The sequence below is a fragment of the Bidens hawaiensis genome, unplaced genomic scaffold (genome assembly GCF_021521415.1).
Source record: "Bidens hawaiensis isolate Kalapana, Puna unplaced genomic scaffold, B.hawaiensis_p1.1 tig00000512_1, whole genome shotgun sequence".
NCBI classification, from domain to species: Eukaryota; Viridiplantae; Streptophyta; class Magnoliopsida; order Asterales; family Asteraceae; genus Bidens; species Bidens hawaiensis.
This window is the reverse complement of record NW_027491033.1, coordinates 5,121,877-5,143,929: the sequence shown is the minus strand read 5'-3', so window position 1 is coordinate 5,143,929 and position 22,053 is coordinate 5,121,877. Positions and strand designations below refer to the sequence as shown.

The following is a 22,053-nucleotide window of genomic DNA, read 5'->3' as shown; positions in this document are numbered from 1 at the left end:
CAAAATAAACATGTTTAATCAAGAATTTACTAAAATAGACATATCTATTTTCGTCTATATCTCTCTCAAATCATTGGTTTTTTAACCAATAAACAACTGACACGTTACCGAAACTGGCTAAGGCGGCTAAGCCTAAGCCGCCACTTTATGGGCACGGAATTCTATGAAAAGTACCTTTAGCCAATAAAAATTCGACACGTGTCAAATGCGGCTAAACTTAGCCTACATCTATAGTTATTTAGCCGGCATCTTTGACTCTTAGCCGGTTTCGGGATACATGCCTATTTAGTTAGCCGGCTCCAAATATTCCTTCTTAGCCGGCTCCAACTCGGCTTGTAGGCTAAGGCTTCACTTAGCCGCCTTCTTTTTTCATTTAGCCGCCAGAATTGAATATTTTCCCAAACTTACCAACTATATTAAATATTTAGCCGGCTTCACTTAACCAACCATTCTTATCCTCTAGTTAATCAGGTAAAAAAGTTTGAGAGGGTAAAGCTGGTTTTATAAGACGTAGTGAGTATGATTGTATAGTTTTATAAAAATGGTTGGTGACAAATTAAATTTGGGTAGGTAAATATATTTATTTCTGATGGCCAAAGCATGTCGGCTAGGAGAAAAAAAATTGACGGCTAAGTGAAGCCGACTAAATAATTAATTGAGTAGGTAAAGATATTTAATTTTGGGGGTAAATTTACACCGACTAAGAAGAAGACTAAGTGAAGCCGGCTAAATATTTAATAGAGTTAGTAAGTTTGGTAAAATATTCAATTTTGGCGGCTAAAATTAGACGGTTAAATGTAAAAAAAGAAGGCGGCTAAGTGAAGCCTTAGCCTACAAGCCGAGTTTGAGCCGGCTAAGAATGAATATTTGGAGCCGGCTAACTAAATAGGCACGTGTCGATTTTTATTGGCTAAAGGTACTTTTCATAAAATTTCGTGTCCATAAAGTGGCGGCTAAGGCTTAGCCGCCTTAGCCGGCTTCGGTGACGTGTCAGTTGTTTATTGGTCAAAAAAACTAATGATAGGAGAGATATAGATTAAAATAGACATGTGTATTTTAATAAATTCTTGGTCAAACATATTTATTTTAATAATTTTCCCTTATTTTAGCTATTTGTTATTATATTCTAGAGTTCTATAGTATATTATAATATGCTCTACGAGTAAAGAAAAAAGTTTTACAAGCCAAGGATTCTAATAGAAACAACCACTCTTATCACCTAAGATAAAGTAAGAAAATAAATATACTCACTATCCCCATATAGTTAAGTATCATTTGATAAATATATCTCATATAATATAATATGAAACAGTAAGGGTGTGTTTGGTAACCCATAAATCCATTTAGGTTTTAACTTACCAAGAGGGTAAAATAAGATTTATAAGTTAGGATCCATTGACTTACTAACTTTTGGGTTTTATAAGAGAGGACGGGGCTACCTATATACCCATATAGGTAGGGTGCATGACTTTCAAACCATATGAAAACGCAATTTTATCCTATGTGGGTAAGGTGTATAACTTCATTCCATGGTAAAGATTTGCTTCAAAAATTGATTCATTATTAACCAATGAAGAATCAAAATGAATTACTAAAGTTATAGGGTATTTGTGGGTAGGTGTTGCCAATAACTTTGTGATTTATGTGTAATTAAAGTTAGAAATGAGGTGGTAATACATGATTATCGGTGCATGGGTAATACCTATGACTCCATGAGTTCCCCCTAATACTTATTACATCCCTTAAACCTTTAAAACTCATTACACTTTTTTTTTTAAAAAAAGAGCGTCCTTTTTGGTTATTTGGCTTTCCTCCTGATATAAGGAAATCAAAACACTTTTCTAAATCTATAAGTAAACAAGTTCTTTTTGACAAAAAAAAGGTCTTTTTTAGCCCAAACATTCCCTAAGAGCATTCTCATCTCATTCTCTATAATTATGTGAGGAAAGTTTGCAAATTATAGGGTGAGGCTGTGAGTGATTATGAGTGTAAATTATAGGGTTGGGAGAGAAATGAAGTGATTTTTTGTAAATTTGGTGAAACATGGTTTCCTTAATTTATTTTTTAATATTTGTTGGATTGGTTGTGAGTAGAGATGAGAGAAAATTATAATGATAAAGGTATAAAAATATTATTTAATTAAACAGAAGAGAGAAATGTAGTATTTTTTAATATAATTATAGAGATAATGATGAAGAACGGGTTGCTATAAGTGTATCAAATCAACCTCATATTACAATCTCATAGACATGTTGATCAGTTATGCCTTTTTGTAATAATTAATTAAATTTGTAACATTAAAAGTAAAAAAAAAAAAAAAGTTAATAAAAGCAGGGAAATAAAGAAGTCTTAACTCCACCCACCCATCAGTTTCGGCCACTAACCAATCTTCTTCTTCTTCTTCTGATTTGAGTTGAGTTGAGTGCTCTTTACCCAATTCCAACCTTCCTTTCCTTTTCTCTCTCACAACAGGTACCACTTCCTCCACCTTATACAAAACATGCACAATTTCTGTATCTATATACCATCCTTTTCTTAATTTATTTATTTAACTATTATCTGTACGCCTCTATTTCAGTTTTTAGATAACGAAACAATATTCATGGCATGCATTGAAATTGAAGCACGCGCATTAAAATCAAACTTTCTCAAGGAAATCCGCTTGAACTCAACCCAACAATCCTTGTTTGATGATTCATGGTGTGTTGACAACGTGTCACCCGATGAATTCTTCGTTGATGATTTATTGGACCTCTCCGACAAAGATTTTAGCAATTCTGATGGTGACCGGTATAAGTATTCCCACGAAGACGAGGAGAAGAATTCGATTATTTCTACCAACTTTTCAACCACCGCGTCTCTACCAGATACTGAAATTCACTTTCCGGTATTATAGTTTTATTGTAATTAGATCATTTTATTTTATAATTTTATTTGTTACATATGTTTCACATTTTTTTATCGGGGCCAACTATACACACCGTCTCACATCAATCTCACACCGTTTTAAACATCATTTACTGGGACACCGTTTTAACTAGAATTTTTTAAAGTTTGACTGTCTAGGTCATGGTATTGACAAAACTACTGTTCCGACCAATACTTTTCAAGTGGTTAAAACGAATTAAAACGAACGATCATTTTAACCAATAATTTTTAAAGTTTAACTTCTTTTTTTTCAAAACGGACTTCTAAGCAGATTTGATGGTGTGAAATTAATAGGAACGTTTTTATTTGACTTTTGTTGGTAAAACAACTAAACATACAATCTTGTTTAATAATTATTTATTTATTTATTATTAATATATTGTTATTTCAGGTTGATGAGATGGAAAGCCTTGAATGGTTATCACAAATAGTGGATGACTCAACGTTGGAGCTTTCTCTGTCGTTACCACCGGTCAGTTTGAAGAAAACAACCGGCAAACTACCGGTCAGACCGGTGATTCCAAGTTTTACAGTTTTGGGATTATCGTACCCGGTTCCTAGGAAAAGCAGAAGCAAACGGTCAAAAAAGACCGGCAGAGTTTGGTCCAGTTTGACCGAGTCGTCTACGGGCGATTCCTCCTCGTACGACTCGTCCACCACTATGTTATCAGCAAACCCGGTTCAGTTGTTTGATTGTTTTATGACCTTTTTAAAACCGGCAACAAAGAAGTTTAAGAAAAACCCGGTTCATATAAACAACTCATTCGAGTCAATCGGCCGTTGTACCCATTGTCATGTTCAGAAAACGCCTCAGTGGCGAACCGGCCCTTTAGGACCAAAAACATTATGTAACGCGTGTGGGGTCCGGTTTAAGTCGGGAAGGTTGTTTCCAGAGTATAGACCGGCTTGTAGTCCGACTTTCTCTGGCGGTCTTCATTCAAATAGTCATCGGAAAGTGTTGGAAATGAGAAAGCAGAAGGAAACTGTGGAGATTGAACCCGGTTTTGGCTCGGGTTTAGGTAGCTTGTCTTGTTGAATTTGTACTGGTTCAGGTTCGGTTCAGATTGAGAAGTTTTACTTTTAGTGTGATGTTGGTAGACTTTTTTGTAGTAGTTAGGTTCCTAACTTTAGTTAGGGTGATCTAATTTTAGGTATATTGCGTTACATTGTCTTTTCCATATTAGAATTATTAATTCTGGTTGTTTAAAAAAAATAGTCTAGATACATCAGTTGATATATTCTTGTTATGAGTTACTTTAGTGTTTCCTTTATTGTTAGGCCGTGAATAATGGGGGGTGAAGAAAGGGGCGCGGTCCAGGTGGCGCGTGAGGTGGCTCGCGAACACCACTACACCCATCAAGTGGTCAGGGGCGCGGACGAGTCCCATGGCCGGGACAGCGGGGCAAAACTAGCCGTTGGCTAGTTAAATTTTTAAAAAATAGCCGTTGGTGGCTTTAAATGTGATTTTTTTAATTCACACCCATTATAAATAACTACCCCATTTTATAACAATTACATACCATATTCACCACATTTCTCTCTAATAATTTAAAAACCTCTCTAAGTTTCTCAAATTTAAAACCATGCCGGGCTCGGGTTACGGTAAGATCAACACACAACCGGAGCCGGCTAAACCCGCAGAACAATCCCAAAAAGGTAAGGAGAAGAAAACCGGAGAAGCGGGATTGGTGAAGTTAGAGATATAATTTAACGAATTGTCAAGTACCCTCCTCTCGATTGATGAAGCTCGACATACAAAAAATCGGTTCAAGAGTTTGGCATTTCTAGCTAAAGACTTTAGCCACCTACCGTATCCGACTAAGCGATAATGGAAAGAAAAAGATCTTATTCGGAAGAAATTGGCGGAAAAAAATAAAACAACTATTTTTATGTATTTTAAATTTTTGTTTTTATTTTCCTTTTTATTTATGTTTTAATGAAGTATTTTAATTTATAATTGTGTGCATAACAAAAAATAAAAAATAAATAAAAAACTGGATCAAATCCCTGATCACCTGAACCACTAAACCCTCTGGGGCTTGGTTGATGAGCTTGATCTAGGGATATTTTATCACTTACGTGTCGGGTTTTGATTGGATCACTTGGGGCTCAACCACCCATTACTCTTAGCCTTAGTTAGTACACGTTTTGAATCATCCAATTCTTAATTTGAGTTGGACATTGAGTACCGGACCCAAAAAAATTCAATCCTTATAAGAATATTACATAGGACCGCCATTGAAATGGGTTATTGAATAAAAATACAAAATAGTTTTAACTCGTAATATATGTGCTCACTTTCGATGTCAAATATTTTAAACAGACATACATCATCATCTTCATCTTCATCTTCATCTTCGTACCAAGTAAAAACACATATTCAGATCCTAATAAGGTCACATTCTTTTATCCCTTGTTAAAAACCGATTTGTCTGTCACTAATAGTGTTGGTTTAAATTAACGCAAATAGAAAATTTTAAAGTTTTAAGCAATTTCTTTTGTTTCATAATAAAAGTCAAATTACAGCTGATTGCCATTTGGTCACTTAAATTCGAATTGGTTGAAACAAGAGATCAAGTTATTCAAAGTAATTAATATGTATTATTAGAACAAAGTCATACAAAGAAATTATACATTTATACTTCAGAATATGATTTCTGTATGCTAACTCGAACTACCAAGGGTGTCCTCACAACATGAATCCCATCTTCCCATAACAAGTATCCAAAAGAAAACCTCCCCTGCACCCTCACCAATGGTCGAATTCTCACCTTAAACCGTAACCTTGTTTTCGTGGCATTAAAAAACAAGATTGATGGCTCCACCACAACACTTGTGCCAGCTGGTGCTTCAACTCGTGCTACGTATAGAGATGAAGTAGGGCCCACATTGGTCACGGTCCTTGATACCGTTGTGGTTTTTACCAACTCGGGTATTGAGATAGATGGGAGATTAAGGTTTTGCAGAAAGTTGGTTTTCCGAGGGCAAGGAGCGTGTGGTTGGTTTGATAACAAGCTTATAGAGCTATCGTTGTAGCCCATGGCGCAAAGGAAACGGATGTAATCTTTGGTTGTTATGTTGTAAATGAGACCGGGGTTTATAGCTTTGTTGGGGTTCACGTGACCCCCTCCATAGTCGAATAGATCAGCCTGCTTGTGTGGAGCCCCCTCTGCAACTGCAGGTTGACCATTGTCATCCTCTATAGAACCTACATTACAAAAAAAAAGATAATAGTCATGAAAATGACATACAAACTTGGGTTTAAAAGCGTAGGCGAGAGTAGCATGTATTTATATAATATTTTTATAATTATGATAGGTTTATATCATCACATATCTAAAATTTAACTTCTTTATGTGATTTATAAGAAGCACAAAATATGTGCATGTACAAGAGGCACTCCCGAGTCGAGTGCCTCATGTACGCATGTACAACCTAAAAAGTTATATGTACATTGTTACCCGTTGTAACGAGGGCCGACTTGATTGCTGCAGGACTCCATGTTGGATATACAGATTTAAGAAGAGCAACGATGCCCGAAACGTGAGGGCAAGCCATAGAAGTCCCCGATTCCATTTTGAAGTCAAGTGGCGGGACTTGATTTTTAGACCATGACGCCAATATGTTAACCCCCGGAGCCGCTACATCAGGCTGCAATGTAAAAAATTGACTTTAAACTTTAGTCAAAAACAAAAAAGTCAACCGTAAACTGTTTGACCTTAAGTACTGTGGGAGAAAGTGAACTTGGTCCTCGGGCCGAGAAAAACGCAACTTCAGGCGACGTTTGCTTCCCGATAACCGTTCTTGTCATTCCAATCTTCACAACTGGATTACTGTTAAACAAAAATGCATGTACAAGATACAAACCAATCTTCTGGTTTTATTAAAAGTCAAAACTACGTGAGTTTGACCAAACCTGGTTGACTCGGTATAAGTAACTAATGATGTTCCAACTGAAAAGTCAACTTGAACACACGGGATCACAAAAGTCAACGTGACATCTTTGGTTGGATACTGCGCGAAAATAATCCCGACACCGCCAGCTGCATGGACATTTTTGGCTGTCGAAGCAGCCGAAGTTCTTGCACGCGACTGGAAACATAGAATGATTTTGCCTTTTGCTAACTTTTCATTTAATGAGTCGCTTTCACAACTTCTGTAACGAAAAAATATATATTAGGATAACAAAAATGTCATCAAGATTTGTTAGAACTACTGTAAAGACCTTGCATCATCCTCGTCTGCGTCATCAGCAACAATATCTTCACCGTACACGAAAGGGTAGTACTTGCCAAAATCTTTCTTTGCAAAGAAAGCTTGACCCTGCATATGATTTGACTTTCAGTTTGACTTTTACGGTCATATATTTGACTCGTTAGAGAGAAAAGAAAAGCCAAATTTTCAAATTCATACATTTTACTGTTTAAGATAAAAGAATAATAGGCCCAAAATATTGAATGCAGGCCTAAATCAAACCGGACCGAAAGTTTGGTTTTTACAAAAACACAAAACCATACCACCGGCTTTTGTTTTGGTTCAGTTATTTCAGTTACAGATCAGTTTTCTCGGTTTCATGCACAGGAAGGAAAAGAGACGTACAAAAAACGTTTGATTATTTCCAAGCGTAATCAAGGTGGCGAAAGCTCGATCAATCGTGCTTGCAGCCACGGTTATAATCCACGGAGCCGTGTTAGTCACTGTTTGAGGATACGGGCCGGAGTTCCCACACGAAGAAACCACCGTTATCCCACGAGCAACCGCATGAAACGCGCCAATGGATAACGGGTCATCAACATATGTAGAAAATGGTGGAGACGTGCCCAAAGAAACAGAAAGCACATCCACACCATCATGGATAGAATCATCAAATGCAGCAAGAATATCAGCCGAGCTGCAACCACCCGTGGCCCAACAAACCTTATATACGGCCAAATGAGATGACGGTGCACCACCTCGGGCTAACCCATGGGCTAGCCCGAAGAAACTGGTGTCTTTTACGACTGCCCCGGATGCAATGGAGGATGTGTGAGTCCCATGACCATATGCGTCACGTGGCGAAAGAAATTCAGAACCGCCGCTTGCATCCAAGTCTCCAAATTCAGCTTCATATCCTTTAACATACCATCTTGCACCGATGATTTTCCTATATTAAATTAAAAATGGTAAACTGTAAATGACTAAATACACTCATTAGATAGAAAAACTGCATTAAGATGTCAAGTTTGACTACCTAAAGTCAAAAGATAGTCAAACTCACATAAACTCAATACTTTTATGAAAATCTTAAAACATGCACTTCAACTTTAAACAATCACTACTTATTTCTAAAGTTTATTTTTTTCTAAAAAGGTAAACTATTCATGTTAAATAATCTTTAAATATTTAACCGAACCGGTTGCAGTTGGACTTGTTGAATTGTTCTCCTTCTTCACATACGCCTTTCCACCGTGACGGTGCCCTCCTCATTCCGACATCATTAAAGCTTCTAGATTCAGGCCATACTCCTGGTAAAAAAAGCAAGTCAAAATAGTTTGACATTGGAGGTCAAACTAAACTCTTTTTGAACCAGTATTGGTTTATAAAGATTTCATAGCAACAAATTTCTTATTAAATTACTTGAATATGATGTTTAATTTTTTTATAAATAGTTTCTTGTAAATTTAAAGAAGTTATACTAACTTTCTAGGCGGGAACCATTTCGTTTGACTTGAAAAGTAAAAGTCAAAGTATAACTTACCACTATCAAGGATGCCAATAACAGTCCCAACACCCGATTGACCTTTGGAGAGTATACCATTGACAAAATGAGGATTTACATTGAGAAAATCCCAACTTCTTGTTGTGTGAAGTTTATACATTCTGTTAGGAATCACACGAGCAACGTCTGGAAAATCTGCATACATTATTAATGAGAACCATTTTGTTTGACTTCAAAAGTCAAAGTCAAAATATAGTTTTGATGTCAAAGTGTACAAATTAGGATGACTAACATAAATGAATAAAATCAAAATACCTGCAATTAATGAGGCTTGAGTTGGGGTTAATACTGCAGCAAATCCAGAAAATGCGTGCTTGTAACTATACACGATCGATTTGGTCGTGGCTTCTTTGCTATAAAAGTCAACAGAAAATAGTTATACGAGTCGATTCTCTTTTGGTTATGTTATTTCATTTTTAGTTATATTGGAATTAGTTTCATGTTTTGTTTTCTTTTTTGTCTTGAGCTCAAGTTGTTAAGACTAAAGATATGTTTTGACTTTTCTGGTCAAACAATATAGATTTAATATACAAATTAGTGGCATTTACTAATTGTTTGGAACAAAAAAAAAATGCTGATACATCATATACATAAGCCTGTAAGATGCTACCATAACTGTAGTTTTGATCATACCAAATACAAATTAACGAATAATAATAACTATGAATTGTAAAATGATTTGACTGTAGAAGTCAAAATTTATTTCAAACACACAATGGAAAGCAGTCAGACTGTGATCAAACTTGTTTGGTCATTCGTACCTTCAACTAAAAAAATGTGAGGAAAAAGAACTATTATCAAGTTGCAGAAAAGTTTCTCATTCATTTTATCATTAATTTCTTAAATTTTTAATTCTTTTTGTTTCTAGTTTTATACTTTAGGAAAAAAAATAAACTTTCTTATTTGATCATATATTAAATAAAAGTTATATAAATAATAGGCTAGTTTAAGCTCGCGAGCTTGCTCTAGCTCAATAAGTGAAGTCGAGCTTGGGCTCATTTGTTAAACATGCTTATTTTTAGTTTCGAGCTCATTTAAATTGGGCTAGATTCGAGCTTTTAGCGAACCAATCTCTAGCAGACATGTAATTTTATGTATAATTTTACCTTCCAAGAACTTGTAAGAGAACCCCATGATGTATATCTTGAAGAATCTGTGGGTCAGTGTGAGTATTATGTCCCATATAAACAATATACACCTGAAATCATTGTATCAACCATTTTTTGAATTTAAGTAAAAATCAAGAAAACAAAAGACAGTTCAAATATGAATATGGATAATCCATGAAACATTAAAAGGACACACCTTGGTCTCTGAAATGCCCAACACAACCCATTTTTGCTGGAAGACTAAAACCAAGAGTAGAACATTGTCGAAGCACGAAATGAATCTGACCTGATCCATGACAATGTTTCCACGGTGTCGAGATGAACGAACCACGTCTTGCTCTTCTTCTCCGGCTGCTTGAGACCTGCAATGGTTTTTCGGGGGAGTGGAGGTGACTGCTAAGAAATCCTGAGATCTCTTGTTTACAGACACAAAAAAGTGGTGGTGGCTCTTATTGAGCATGACCCTTAATAAGGAGGTGGAGACCTCCTTATATAGAGAGTCTCATGGCCACCATCATGGTACCCTAATGGGCCTAGCCCAGTTAGGCTTACCTCCACAAAACCCCCTCAGCCTAATAACATTGTATTAGTCCATATAATAAAATAAGCCAAACATAATAAATTTAGGGTCGTAAAACCGGGTTTAGTACCATACCCCTACAAGCCCCCCCAAGTCCAGTGTTGCTCCTGGACGCGCAAGCGTCTAGGTGGAGCGCTGGACTTTATGAGGTGTGTTAGGCTATGAGGCGGTTTTTTCCCTGTTCTTTGGCCTTGTCTTTATTGTCTTTGAGTTTTGGGAGGTTTTCTTCATGATGGTGACGAGCTGTAAAAATAATGAAGCCTGCGCGCGAGGCGACTTATGGATCTATGAGAATAATGAAGCCTGCGCGCGTGGCGTCTTACAAGCTATAAGAATAATAAAGCTTGCGCGCGATGCGTCTTACGAGCTATGAGAATAATAACAGCTTGCGCGCGAGGCGTCTTAGGAGCTGTATGAATAATAACAGCTTGCGCGCGAGGCGTCTTATGAGCTGTATGAATAATAAAGCTTGCGCGCGTGGCGTCTTACGAGCTATAAGAATAATAACAGCTTGCACGCGAGGCGTCTTATGAGCTGCATGAATAATAAAGCTTGCGCGCGAGGCGACTTATGAGCTACAAGAATAATAAAGCTTACGCGTGAGGCGACTTACGAGCTACATGAATAATAAAGCTTGCGCGCGAGGCGACTTACGAGCTACAAGAATAATAAAGCTTGCGCGTGAGGCGACTTACGAGCTATAAGAATAATAAAGCTTGCGCGTGAGGCGACTTACGAGCTATAATAATAATGAAGCTTGCGCGAGTTGCGGCTTACGAGCTATAATAATAATGAAGCTTGCGCGAGTTGCGGCTTACGAGCTATAATAATAATAAAAGCTTGCGCGCGAGGCGTCTTACGGGCATAATAAAGCTTGCGCGCGTGGCGTCTTACGAGCTATGAGAATAATAACAGCTTGCGCGCGAGGCGTCTTATGAGCTGTATGAATAATAACAGCTTGCGCGCGAGGCGACTTATGAGCTGTATGAATAATAAAGCTTGCGCGCGTGGCGTCTTACGAGCTATAAGAATAATAGCAGCTTGCGCGCGAGGCGTCTTACGAGCTGTATGAATAATAAAGCTTGCGCGCGTGGCGTCTTACGAGCTATAAGAATAATAACAGCTTGCGCGCGAGGCGTCTTATGAGCTGCATGAATAATAAAGCTTGCGCGCGAGGCGACTTAGGAGCTACAAGAATAATAAAGCTTGCGCGTGAGGCGACTTACGAGCTACATGAATAATAAAGCTTGCGCGCGAGGCGACTTATGAGCTACAAGAATAATAAAGCTTGCGCGTGAGGCGACTTACGAGCTATAAGAATAATAAAGCTTGCGCGTGAGGCGACTTACGAGCTATAAGAATAATAAAGCTTGCGCGTGAGGCGACTTACGAGCTATAATAATAATGAAGCTTGCGCGAGTTGCGGCTTACGAGCTATAATAATAATGAAGCTTGCGCGAGTTGCGGCTTACGAGCTATAATAATAATAAAAGCTTGCGCGCGAGGCGTCTTACGGGCATAATAAAGCTTGCGCGCGTGGCGTCTTACTAGCTATGAGAATAATAACAGCTTGCGCGCGAGGCGTCTTATGAGCTGTATGAATAATAACAGCTTGCGCGCGAGGCGACTTATGAGCTGTATGAATAATAAAGCTTGCGCGCGTGGCGTCTTACGAGCTATAAGAATAATAACAGCTTGCGCGCGAGGCGTCTTACGAGCTATAAGAATAATAAAGCTTGCGCGTGAGGCGACTTACGAGCTATAATAATAATGAAGCTTGCGCGAGTTGCGGCTTACGAGCTATTATAATAATGAAGCTTGCGCGCGAGGCGTCTTATGAGCTGTATGAATAATAAAGCTTGCGCGCGTGGCGTCTTACGAGCTATAAGAATAATAACAGCTTGCGCGCGAGGCGTCTTATAAGCTGTATGAATAAAAAAGCTTGCGCGCGAGGCGTCTTACGAGCTAAAAGAATAATAACAGCTTGCGCGCGAGGCGTCTTATGAGCTGTATGAATAATAAAAGCTTGCACGCGTGAGGCGGCTTACGAGCTACTTTATGTCCCGCGCCACGCGCAGATGTTGCATGCGCGTGCGCGTAGACTGTGATATGTGTGAGCATGTGATGCGTAAGCATGTGTAATATGCGTGAGCATATGTGATGCGTGAGCATATGTGGTGCATGAGCATGTGGTATGAGGATTCCCAACCTTTAAGTATGGCGCGTGTCCATATGGGATATTATGAGGATTCCCAACCCTTAAGTTTGGCGCGTAGCCATATGGGATATTATGAGGATTCCCAACCTTTAAGTCTGGCGCGTAGCCATATGGGATATTATGAGGATTCCCAACCTTGAAGTCTGGCGCGTAGCCATATGGGATATTATGAGGATTCCCAACCTTGAAGTCTGGCGCGTAGCCATATGGGATATTATGAGGATTCCCAACCTTGAAGTTTGGCGCGTAGCCATATGGGATATTATGAGGATTCCCAACCTTGAAGTTTGGCGCGTAGCCATATGGGATATTATGAGGAATCCCAACCTTGAAGTTTGGCGCGTAGCCATATGGGATATTATGAGGATTCCCAACCTTGAAGTTTGGCGCGTAGCCATATGGGATATTATGAGGAATCCCAACCTTGAAGTTTGGCGCGTAGCCATATGGGATATTATGAGGATTCCCAACCTTTAAGTTTGGCGCGTAGCCATATGGGATATTATGAGGATTCCCAACCTTTAAGTTTGGCGCGAGGCCTGATGCGCGCATGCACGGCGATGGAGTGGTGACTCGTGAATGCGCGTGCATGGCGGAGGTCTCTTGCGGAAAACCCAGATGGTGGTTTCCGCGGCGGCACATGCACGGCTGCGGAGTGAGAATCCGCGGGCGCGCGTACATGGCGGCGGAAGTCTGGTAATTTCTGGATCTGCAATTTTAGAGTCAGATCTGCAACTTTAGACCTAAAATCCAGGTCTGTGATCTAGATCTAGATCTGTAAATCAGATCTGGATAGATCTGAAGCTCGGAGCAGATTTAAAACCATCACAGATCCGGAGACTTGATCATTCGAGTCCGGCAGTTTCTTTTCGCACAGATCTGGAAGCCTCTTTTAGATCTATGGATCTTTTTGAGCTTTAATAGAACAAGCCTTGAAGCCTTTTTCTGTAAACTTCCAGATCTGGGTTTTTCCTGGGAGAGATCTGACAGCCGAGATGAAGATCGGAGGGTAGTTCGTTGCCGTCCCACGGATGGCGCCAATGTCGAAGCACGAAATGAATCTGACCTGATCCATGACGATGTTTCCACGGTGTCGAGATGAACGAACCACGTCTTGCTCTTCTTCTCCGGCTGCTTGAGACCTGCAATGGTTTTTCGGGGGAGTGGAGGTGACTGCTAAGAAATCCTGAGATCTCTTGTTTACAGACACAAAAAAGTGGTGGTGGCTCTTATTGAGCATGACCCTTAATAAGGAGGTGGAGACCTCCTTATATAGAGAGTCTCATGGCCACCATCATGGTACCCTAATGGGCCTAGCCCAGTTAGGGTTACCTCCACAAAACCCCCTCAGCCCAATAACATTGTATTAGTCCATATAATAAAATAAGCCAAACATAATAAATTTAGGGTCGTAAAACCGGGTTTAGTACCATACCCCTACATGAACCCATGATGAGAACCCCATTAGAGATATGAAGTTATACACACATAGATACATATACATATATGATTCAGAAAAATGGAAGTTCAATAGAAAATTATTAAAGTACACACACTAATATAGGATGATACACAGATATGCTCTATACATGTAGCAGCAAAATGTTGTGAATTTCTGGTTTTTTTTACAAAGATTCAAAAGAATAAAAAAATATGAAAAGGGTTTATTGTAAGTTTAAAAAAAATTCAAATCATACCACAAATACCCTTTAATGAAATTTCCACTCCAAAATTGACAAGAAATATATACATACACCTTGAAAATCAAGAAAATTGTCAAGCTTTTGACATTTTACTAAAACAAGATTATCTTAAAGAAGCCTAAAACATGCAATATGAAGTGCAATCATCATAAAATACTCAAAACTTTATATAAAAATCAATAAAATCAAGATCACTTTCAAGGTGCATCAAGAACCTATTAAATATTAATATGTAGAATATAGGTTAAGTAGTAGCAACTAAATTGTTGGGTAAGATTAAGAGGGCCTACAAATGATGAATTATGCTGAATATTCATACTGTTGATTTGAATTGATATTACGCGGAATATGGAGAGCTGACTTGACTTTGCAGCATTGGTGAACAACAGTGGAGCTGACTGGTGAGCATGATGAGATCACTTGTAAGTGTCGGATTTTGTTGGTGTGTAAATATCTAAGATTCTAGTATAAATATAATCCACAAGGTTTAACAGTATGTATGTCTTTCACTTAAAGAAAGAGTTACACTTTCTAATTTTGTTTTTTTAGAATTAATAGAAAGTTTTATTTAGATTTTATTAAATCTTGTATAAAATTAACAAGTGGTAAAATATATATATAAAAAAGTCATTTTAGAAAGGAAAGACAGGTTTATTTTGGTTTATCCCATATTTTTGTTTGTATAAGTAAAAAATACGATATGATTATTGTTTCGGTCAAAAATCAACAAAGTAACTTTTGATCAAATTAATACGTGAGGTATATTGCTTGATTGAAAAATGAGTGAACACAACGATTTGATTACAAGGGAAAAAGCCCTTGATTGTGAGAATCTCCAGCACAAAAAACCCCCTCACGGTGAAAACTATCACCGTCAATTTTATTAATAGTAAAAGGGTGATTACAAGTGGTGGAGCTGATAGAAAATCGAATGCTAAGTGTTACAGTGATTGCTAGTAGCTAAGTAGTGAGAGTGTGTGTTCTAAACGTATCTATCAGCTCGTTTAAATAAGAAAAAGTTACAACTGAAATCCCGAATAATCCGGAAGCCCTAGACTAATTCTTCCATGATCCGTTGCTTGCCCACGTTCGAGTTGACGAAGTCTAAGCACTAGCCGTTGCAAACCCACGTTCATATTAGCATATTTAACACGTGGTCTTATCTGCAAAACAAATAAAAATAATATAGGCAAATTGAATTAATCAAATATCATCCTCGGAATATCAGCGTCAGCAAGATAGCTCGGAATTCTTGAATCGTAGTCAATCCCGAGGATAAAAAATCTACACCCAACAATTATAAACATTATAGTATTTGTAAATTTTTATCAACTAAAATGATTTAGAAAGCTCAAACAATTTCATAATAAATTGAATTATATAAAAGGCAATCAAAGAATACAAATGTTATACTAAATAATAATAAATATGATAAAACAACAATCATCTAATTCTTCATCATCAAGTATAATGTAAAAAGTGTATTCATCAACAACGTATCATCTGATTTACAGTCGTGCCGCTGAAATTTCTATAACCAAGTCAATCCACTATGTTGGACATGCCTAGTTACTTCTCGAGACATAAGCTAATATCGAATCCACATTCTCTACACTTACCATATTGATATCAACAAAACGTAACCTCTTTTGTAAAATCAAAAGAATCACTTTACACGTTACTTAAAAAATACGCCAATCCAAAACAACAATGTTTATGCAAGTCTTCGGGACAATCCAAATGATTCAAATCCATGTTCATATTCCACATAATAAGAATACAGCTACTTCCATTTACGACAATAATATTCTACCAACCACAAGACATACGGAAGCACATAGAAACAACCACCCTAGAAAACAATATCTTTCACATTTCACAGTTGGGTTTTTTTCCGCTTCAGGATCACCACAGGTTCTTACAGAGTAACTTCTGCAAAAAGGAAATACCATACATGAGAAAAATGCATGCATAATTGCACATATTAAGTCACATAAACAAGAGTATAGTGCTTACTGATTTTATTCTGTCGATTAGCAGTTGCGTATGCATAAACAATCGCCAGCACAATGAAAAGCAATGCGATCTGCATCAACATCATTGTACACATCATTGTTAATAATAAATTGTATGGAAACACAAGGGCAATTTAGGCAAAAAAAATTAACAGAACTCTTACCAGAGCGGGACTGTAGCTTGGCTTGCTCTCGACTATGTAAGATTTACTGACACGACATAAAAAAAAAGTTAGCTCTTGAGTTGACCAAAAAAGACCATTTCAGGGGGAAAAAATAAAAGAATTACTAAGCAATACCTGTTTTTAAGGGTGCCAGAGTCTTTGCATATTTTCTGGGCTGCTTCTATCCTGGAGATTGTTGTTTCAGCATTGGGATCACGCATGTCAACCTATACACACGACCAATCCAACAGTTATAATCGTGCAAATGAAAGTTTAACTAAAATTGACCAGTTTTAGTGAATTTTTGTGAATATTATTACTTTTGACTTGAGTATGACAGAAAAATCATAAAAAGCCTGGTACACATCTCCCATTGTTCTGGTCCGATCAATTACTTTCGCAGTAAGACCTAACAGAAACCGATACCCCATTAAAACAATTCAAACATACATTAAAAAGATAAAATACAATAAAAAGTAAAAATAAATTACCACGTCTCATCTTAACTACACCCCGGAAAACTTGAATGTTGTTGTACATTAGGGCTAGGGTTCCAATTGCCATGATCTGAAAAGTATTAAAGTTTGAAATTAAACTAAGGTAAACATTATATATATAACAATTTGTAAACCATGAATAGTAACTTGACTGATAAAGAATTGTCAAATTTTTATTAATAAAAATCAATTTCACCACTTATACTATAAATAATATACACCATTAATCCATTTAACGTTTTAACTTGACCAATCACAATTTGCCACCTTTTAAGTTTCAATTTTACCCCTAATACTATAAATAGCACCTCTTTAACCCATTAAATTTTTCAATAATATATCATTTGTCATTCAATTTTAGTTCTCTAATAACTTTTCTTCCTTAATTTATCTAAAATTCTAAATACACAGCTATGTTTAATCTGTTTTCTTAACATTCCCATATAAACTTTAATGAAAACGAAGTTATATTCAAAATAAAGTATTTTTTGGTATCATAAACGACGTTGGCAACTTGGCACGTCTTTCGATAGGTCAGATTGTAGATCATGTGCAGAATTCCGACCATATCTCACGGGGCAACTCTAACTAGTTATGTTACAAAAAGTGTTAATGTATGAAATTTACCTGAGGTATAGCACAAAACCTAAAGATGGCCGGGTCCCGCAAGTCAGACATATATTTCAAACAGTCTTCAATGTGTATTAACGCATTCGTCACCATATCATTAAGGCATTTAACGGCCTTTTCAGAGTTTTCCTCATACTTGAGCTCCTCTAGTTTATTCACATATTTACTCCATATCTCACGTGGCCAAAACATGCGAGACTTCGGTATCTCATTTATATCCTCAAGATAATCGCGTATGATATTCGTTTTCTACATTTTTTTGACATACATACAATCTTAATGACGTATATTATTAGACATGTACAAAAAACAAACATTTGGTGAACAAGCTCGTGAACTGTTCGGCGAGACGTTCGCTTTTTAATAAACGAAAGAACATAAACAAAAATGTTGTTCATTCAGCTAAACGAACAAACATGAACACATTTCTCGTCTGCTCATTTATGTTCGTGAATATTCATTCATTTAAATTCGTTTATAATTGTTAGTCTGTTTAAGGTCGTCCGTTAATATATTCATTAAAATTTTAGGGCCCAATAAAACTTTTAGGCGCAACATATTGTTATTCACATTAGTTTTAACAAGTTTTAGCCTAGTTATGTTCATTCATCTATATTCAGTTTTGTTACTCCGTTTATGTTCGTGAACCGTTTGTGTATACCGAATGAACATGTTAATTTTCTTAATGAACCCGAAAACCCGGTTGTTAATTTTCGTGTTCGCTCGTTTGTTCAGTTCGTTTACAAGCCTGTATATCATCAAGGCTTAAAATGATAATGCAGAATATTTACCTGAAGAAATAGACCCATAGAATTGGACATTGAATCCGGGAACATTTTTTCTGTACCCGAAGCATGGAAGAGTTTTGACAATCCTAATCCAACAAGTCCCGCCACATAATGGCAATACTCATCATAATCATCAATTGTCTCCACCTGCATTTACCAATATTAACTAATTGTCCATTCATACAAATAAAGAACCACGTTTATTGGATATGATAATATGTAAGACTGTAAGAGTACCTCTTTACATATAAACTTTGCCATTCCTGCACCCATTCTCTTAGTTATATCCTCTATTGCCTCCTGATAACTGAAGAATGAAACGAGTATGTAAATCAGATTTGTAATATATATGAAAAATGGTTCATGCTTTACTAATTCAGTTTATTGATTATTAATCAAAATCTGTATGCACTATTGGGTGTGAATTTCTGACATGAAAACATGACACGAAATTTGCGGGTAAAGGTCAGTTTTGGCCTTTGGGTCAAACCTGACAATAAGTTTAGCTAACTGGGCTAGGTTCAGGTTGACCCATATATTTTATATAACTTTGTTAAAAAAAATGTTTTTGTCATAACTTAAACTTGTTGAATATTTTATGCTAAAATTATGAAGCTAAAAGAGAAATTGTCATATGTTATAGTTTAACATACTTGTTTTGTACACATTTGTATTTTCATCCTTTTTAACATTCTAAGAAAAATACATAAATAAAATTTGTTAATTTATAGAACTCCAGATGCGTAGGTTATGTGCATCATGTGGTATATTTCCAACATGTGTAAATAAACATTTAAAAGTGAAAAAAAAAGTGAACAAATTAGTTTGATAGATCTATATAAGATAGACAATTGTATGTAAGTAGGAGTTATTGATATAAAAATTTTACGTTTTAGGTTTGTTCTCACAATTTTTTAGTCTACTGTAACGAACCTCTCTCTTAATATGTAAACAAGTAAAAAAACTAAGTTCTTTTTCAAGTTAAATGGGCCGTGTTCATGTCAACCTGTGAGTACACGAACCCACGAGCACGACCTGTTTAGCACCCCTAGTATTCTATATTTATAACTTACCCTTTCTTAAGCTCTAGGAAGGCAGTAGCAACATGGTGAAACTGGTCCATGAGAACTTTGTACTCCTTTGTACCACCTACAAGATTAAATAAAAAGCAGCCTTAAGATACATATCAACATACATCACAAAAGATAAGAACAATAATTAACACTCACATGCAAAGTGCCAGTCACGGTCATAGATATGCTGATGAAACGCAATCAGGATAGGTACTTTGATATCAGCATCTATGCTTGTATCATCCTCTGGTTAAGAAAAGTAACACCCAAATTATTAAATCATGAACATCAAACGGTTTTAGTATGAATTGTTTGTGTTATTAGCTTAGATATATTAAGACGTACCAACAGTGTCAAGAGCACGAAGAACCAAATAGAAAATGCACACCTGTATTTTCAAAACATAAAATAAAAATTAAAAGCAAAACACCTTTACAAAACCTAATTCTATGAGTACATATGAAAATAACATGATACGCTATTTTGATGACGCAGTCATATAACAGATTACAGAAGCACATGTTCTAGACATCTGAAATGAAATACAACAGATTCAGTTGTGTATTCACTATCACTTAGATCTGGAAAACCTAACCAAAAATTAATTGATAAGTTAAAACACGTGAGCTATATTTCTAATCTATGAACACCACGGTAGGGATCAAACGAACCGAGCCGCTCACGAGTTACTCGAGATCGGATCGATAAAAAGCTTGAAACGAAGCCCGAGCCTCAAATAAAGCATGTTTAGTTATCGAGCCCGAGCTTGAGCCTTGTATATATTTTAATTTTACCTCTTTTGGACTTTTATGCACTAATTTTGCACCGCACAGGCGACTTAGGCTTGTTTAAGGTTTTTCTCTTCTCAAAATATATAAAAATAATTAAAAACGTATATACCTAAACGTATATACCTAAACTTAATATTAATATATAAACAAACAAGCCGAGTCCGGTGCTTGATGAACGCCTCCCAAGCCGAGCTCTGGCTTTTAAAAAACGAGCCGACCTCTTGTTTACACTATGGATCCAGGAAAGATGATGATTAATCGGGCAAATTCATGATTCAAATCCGCTTAGTCCACAATTCACGAACTAATTACCAATTAAACAGAGTTCCGTCAATCGAGCAAATTAGGTTACGTACGAATGCACATCACAGACCATATTGTTAGTTTTCACAAATTCGTTTTCTAACAAACTATTCAACCAAATTTGTGCAATTCGTGTTGACTTCACACAAAACAAAATTTCAAATCCAATTGAGACATCGAAATCATCTGAATTAAATCCAACTCAGCCGTCAATTACTAAGCAAACAGAATAATAATAACAACAAAACGACAGCGTTTAATGAATGGATTAGTTAATTAAACTTACAGCGTCACGAAGCTCGGGATTAAGTTGCTGAATAACGAGAGCGAAGCTTCTAGAAACCTTGTGAAGCATGGTGTAACAGAATCCCCAGTGTGGCTCAGCCGGAATCTGCTTCTCGGCTTTCTTAGCCGCCATCTTCAGCTTCAACAACGGGTAGAAATCGTCAGGGTGCTTCAACACTGCCTTTAAACTACCCATTTGATTGATTGATTGATTGATTGATTGAATGAATGAATCTGTATGTATGTATTGTATGTGGTGGATCTACAGATGTGTATGTATGTAATGTGATAAATGGAGGTTGTGTGGGGTGTCCCGTCTTGAGATGGGTTGGCTGTATATATAGGAAATGGATTGTGACCATACTGAAATAATTAATATTGTGTGTCGACACACAGTCACACACGCCTCTTTTTCTTTTTTTTTCTTTGTTTTTTTTTTAATTTATGGATGTTAGTCGGGCGCGATTAATCGGATTGAAATTTATGTGTAAATTTTTAAATATATATATATATATAATTTTCAACTTTTGAATGATTTTGATCAAATAGCTATTAATCGGGAACTAATCAGTAAGCTACCGACTAACAATTAACCGGGGATTAATCGACGTCTAGACGCGATTTTAAAACCATGATAGGACCTAACATTAGCCGCTAGTGTTGTGGCTGTATAGTCTTGTCGACTGAGCTATACATGATTTTTAGTTTTCTTAAATTCTAGATGTTAAATACTTTGTTAAGTTCTTTTTCACAACTTGATAATAGTAAATCCAACAAGTTGACATGACCGATTTATAGAGATTTAAGTGAATGTTAACTAATTCATATTCACTCTAGTCATCTCCCATATCCTCAAATCGAGAGCATTCTACATTAGTCGTTTTCCTAAATGGTATGGATCGCCAAGTACAACGTCTCACAACTCAGTAGGTAAAGGTGATGGATCACCTTCTTCAACATAATATAACTAGATTGTATCTCTTTACAAGTCTTCAAACATTTATCGTGCCAGATTAGTGAATTCAGTCAAATAATTTATCAAGATACTATATCCTCACAACAATTAAACACTATGTCAATATAATTGTATATGTATATATATATAACCATAATCATCATTAAGATTTAATCAGAACAACAATAATTAGAATGCCTAATCCCCAAAATCTATTTTTTTGTCATCTTTGAAGTGGAATTATGAGTTTATATGA

The 22,053-nt window shown here is 36.6% G+C and overlaps 3 protein-coding genes across 3 annotated transcripts; 1 reads left to right on the top strand and 2 right to left on the bottom strand.

Moving 5' to 3' along the window:
* The first annotated feature begins 2,572 nt into the window (after nucleotides 1–2,572).
* Nucleotides 2,573–4,200, top strand: LOC143631791 (GATA transcription factor 7-like). The gene is made up of 2 exons (XM_077100434.1): nucleotides 2,573–2,887; nucleotides 3,320–4,200. Exons 1-2 carry the CDS (start codon nucleotides 2,603–2,605, stop codon nucleotides 3,962–3,964), a joined length of 930 nt encoding a protein of 309 aa, XP_076956549.1. The 5' UTR covers nucleotides 2,573–2,602; the 3' UTR covers nucleotides 3,965–4,200.
* A 1,364-nt stretch (nucleotides 4,201–5,564) lies between these two features.
* Nucleotides 5,565–10,090, bottom strand: LOC143630605 (subtilisin-like protease SBT3.10). The gene is made up of 11 exons (XM_077099580.1): nucleotides 9,992–10,090; nucleotides 9,793–9,884; nucleotides 8,942–9,039; nucleotides 8,666–8,821; nucleotides 8,321–8,432; nucleotides 7,528–8,071; nucleotides 7,154–7,251; nucleotides 6,845–7,084; nucleotides 6,647–6,761; nucleotides 6,390–6,579; nucleotides 5,565–6,136 (listed from the first exon to the last, which is right to left on the bottom strand). Exons 1-11 carry the CDS (start codon nucleotides 10,088–10,090, stop codon nucleotides 5,565–5,567), a joined length of 2,316 nt encoding a protein of 771 aa, XP_076955695.1.
* A 5,884-nt stretch (nucleotides 10,091–15,974) lies between these two features.
* LOC143634677 (squalene synthase 2-like) lies at nucleotides 15,975–21,134 on the bottom strand. The gene is made up of 13 exons (XM_077102696.1): nucleotides 20,844–21,134; nucleotides 19,809–19,851; nucleotides 19,620–19,709; nucleotides 19,464–19,539; nucleotides 18,628–18,697; nucleotides 18,394–18,537; nucleotides 17,600–17,851; nucleotides 16,967–17,042; nucleotides 16,796–16,884; nucleotides 16,611–16,702; nucleotides 16,476–16,521; nucleotides 16,313–16,382; nucleotides 15,975–16,228 (listed from the first exon to the last, which is right to left on the bottom strand). Exons 1-13 carry the CDS (start codon nucleotides 21,036–21,038, stop codon nucleotides 16,215–16,217), a joined length of 1,257 nt encoding a protein of 418 aa, XP_076958811.1. The 5' UTR covers nucleotides 21,039–21,134; the 3' UTR covers nucleotides 15,975–16,214.
* Between the last annotated feature and the right edge of the window lie 919 nt (nucleotides 21,135–22,053).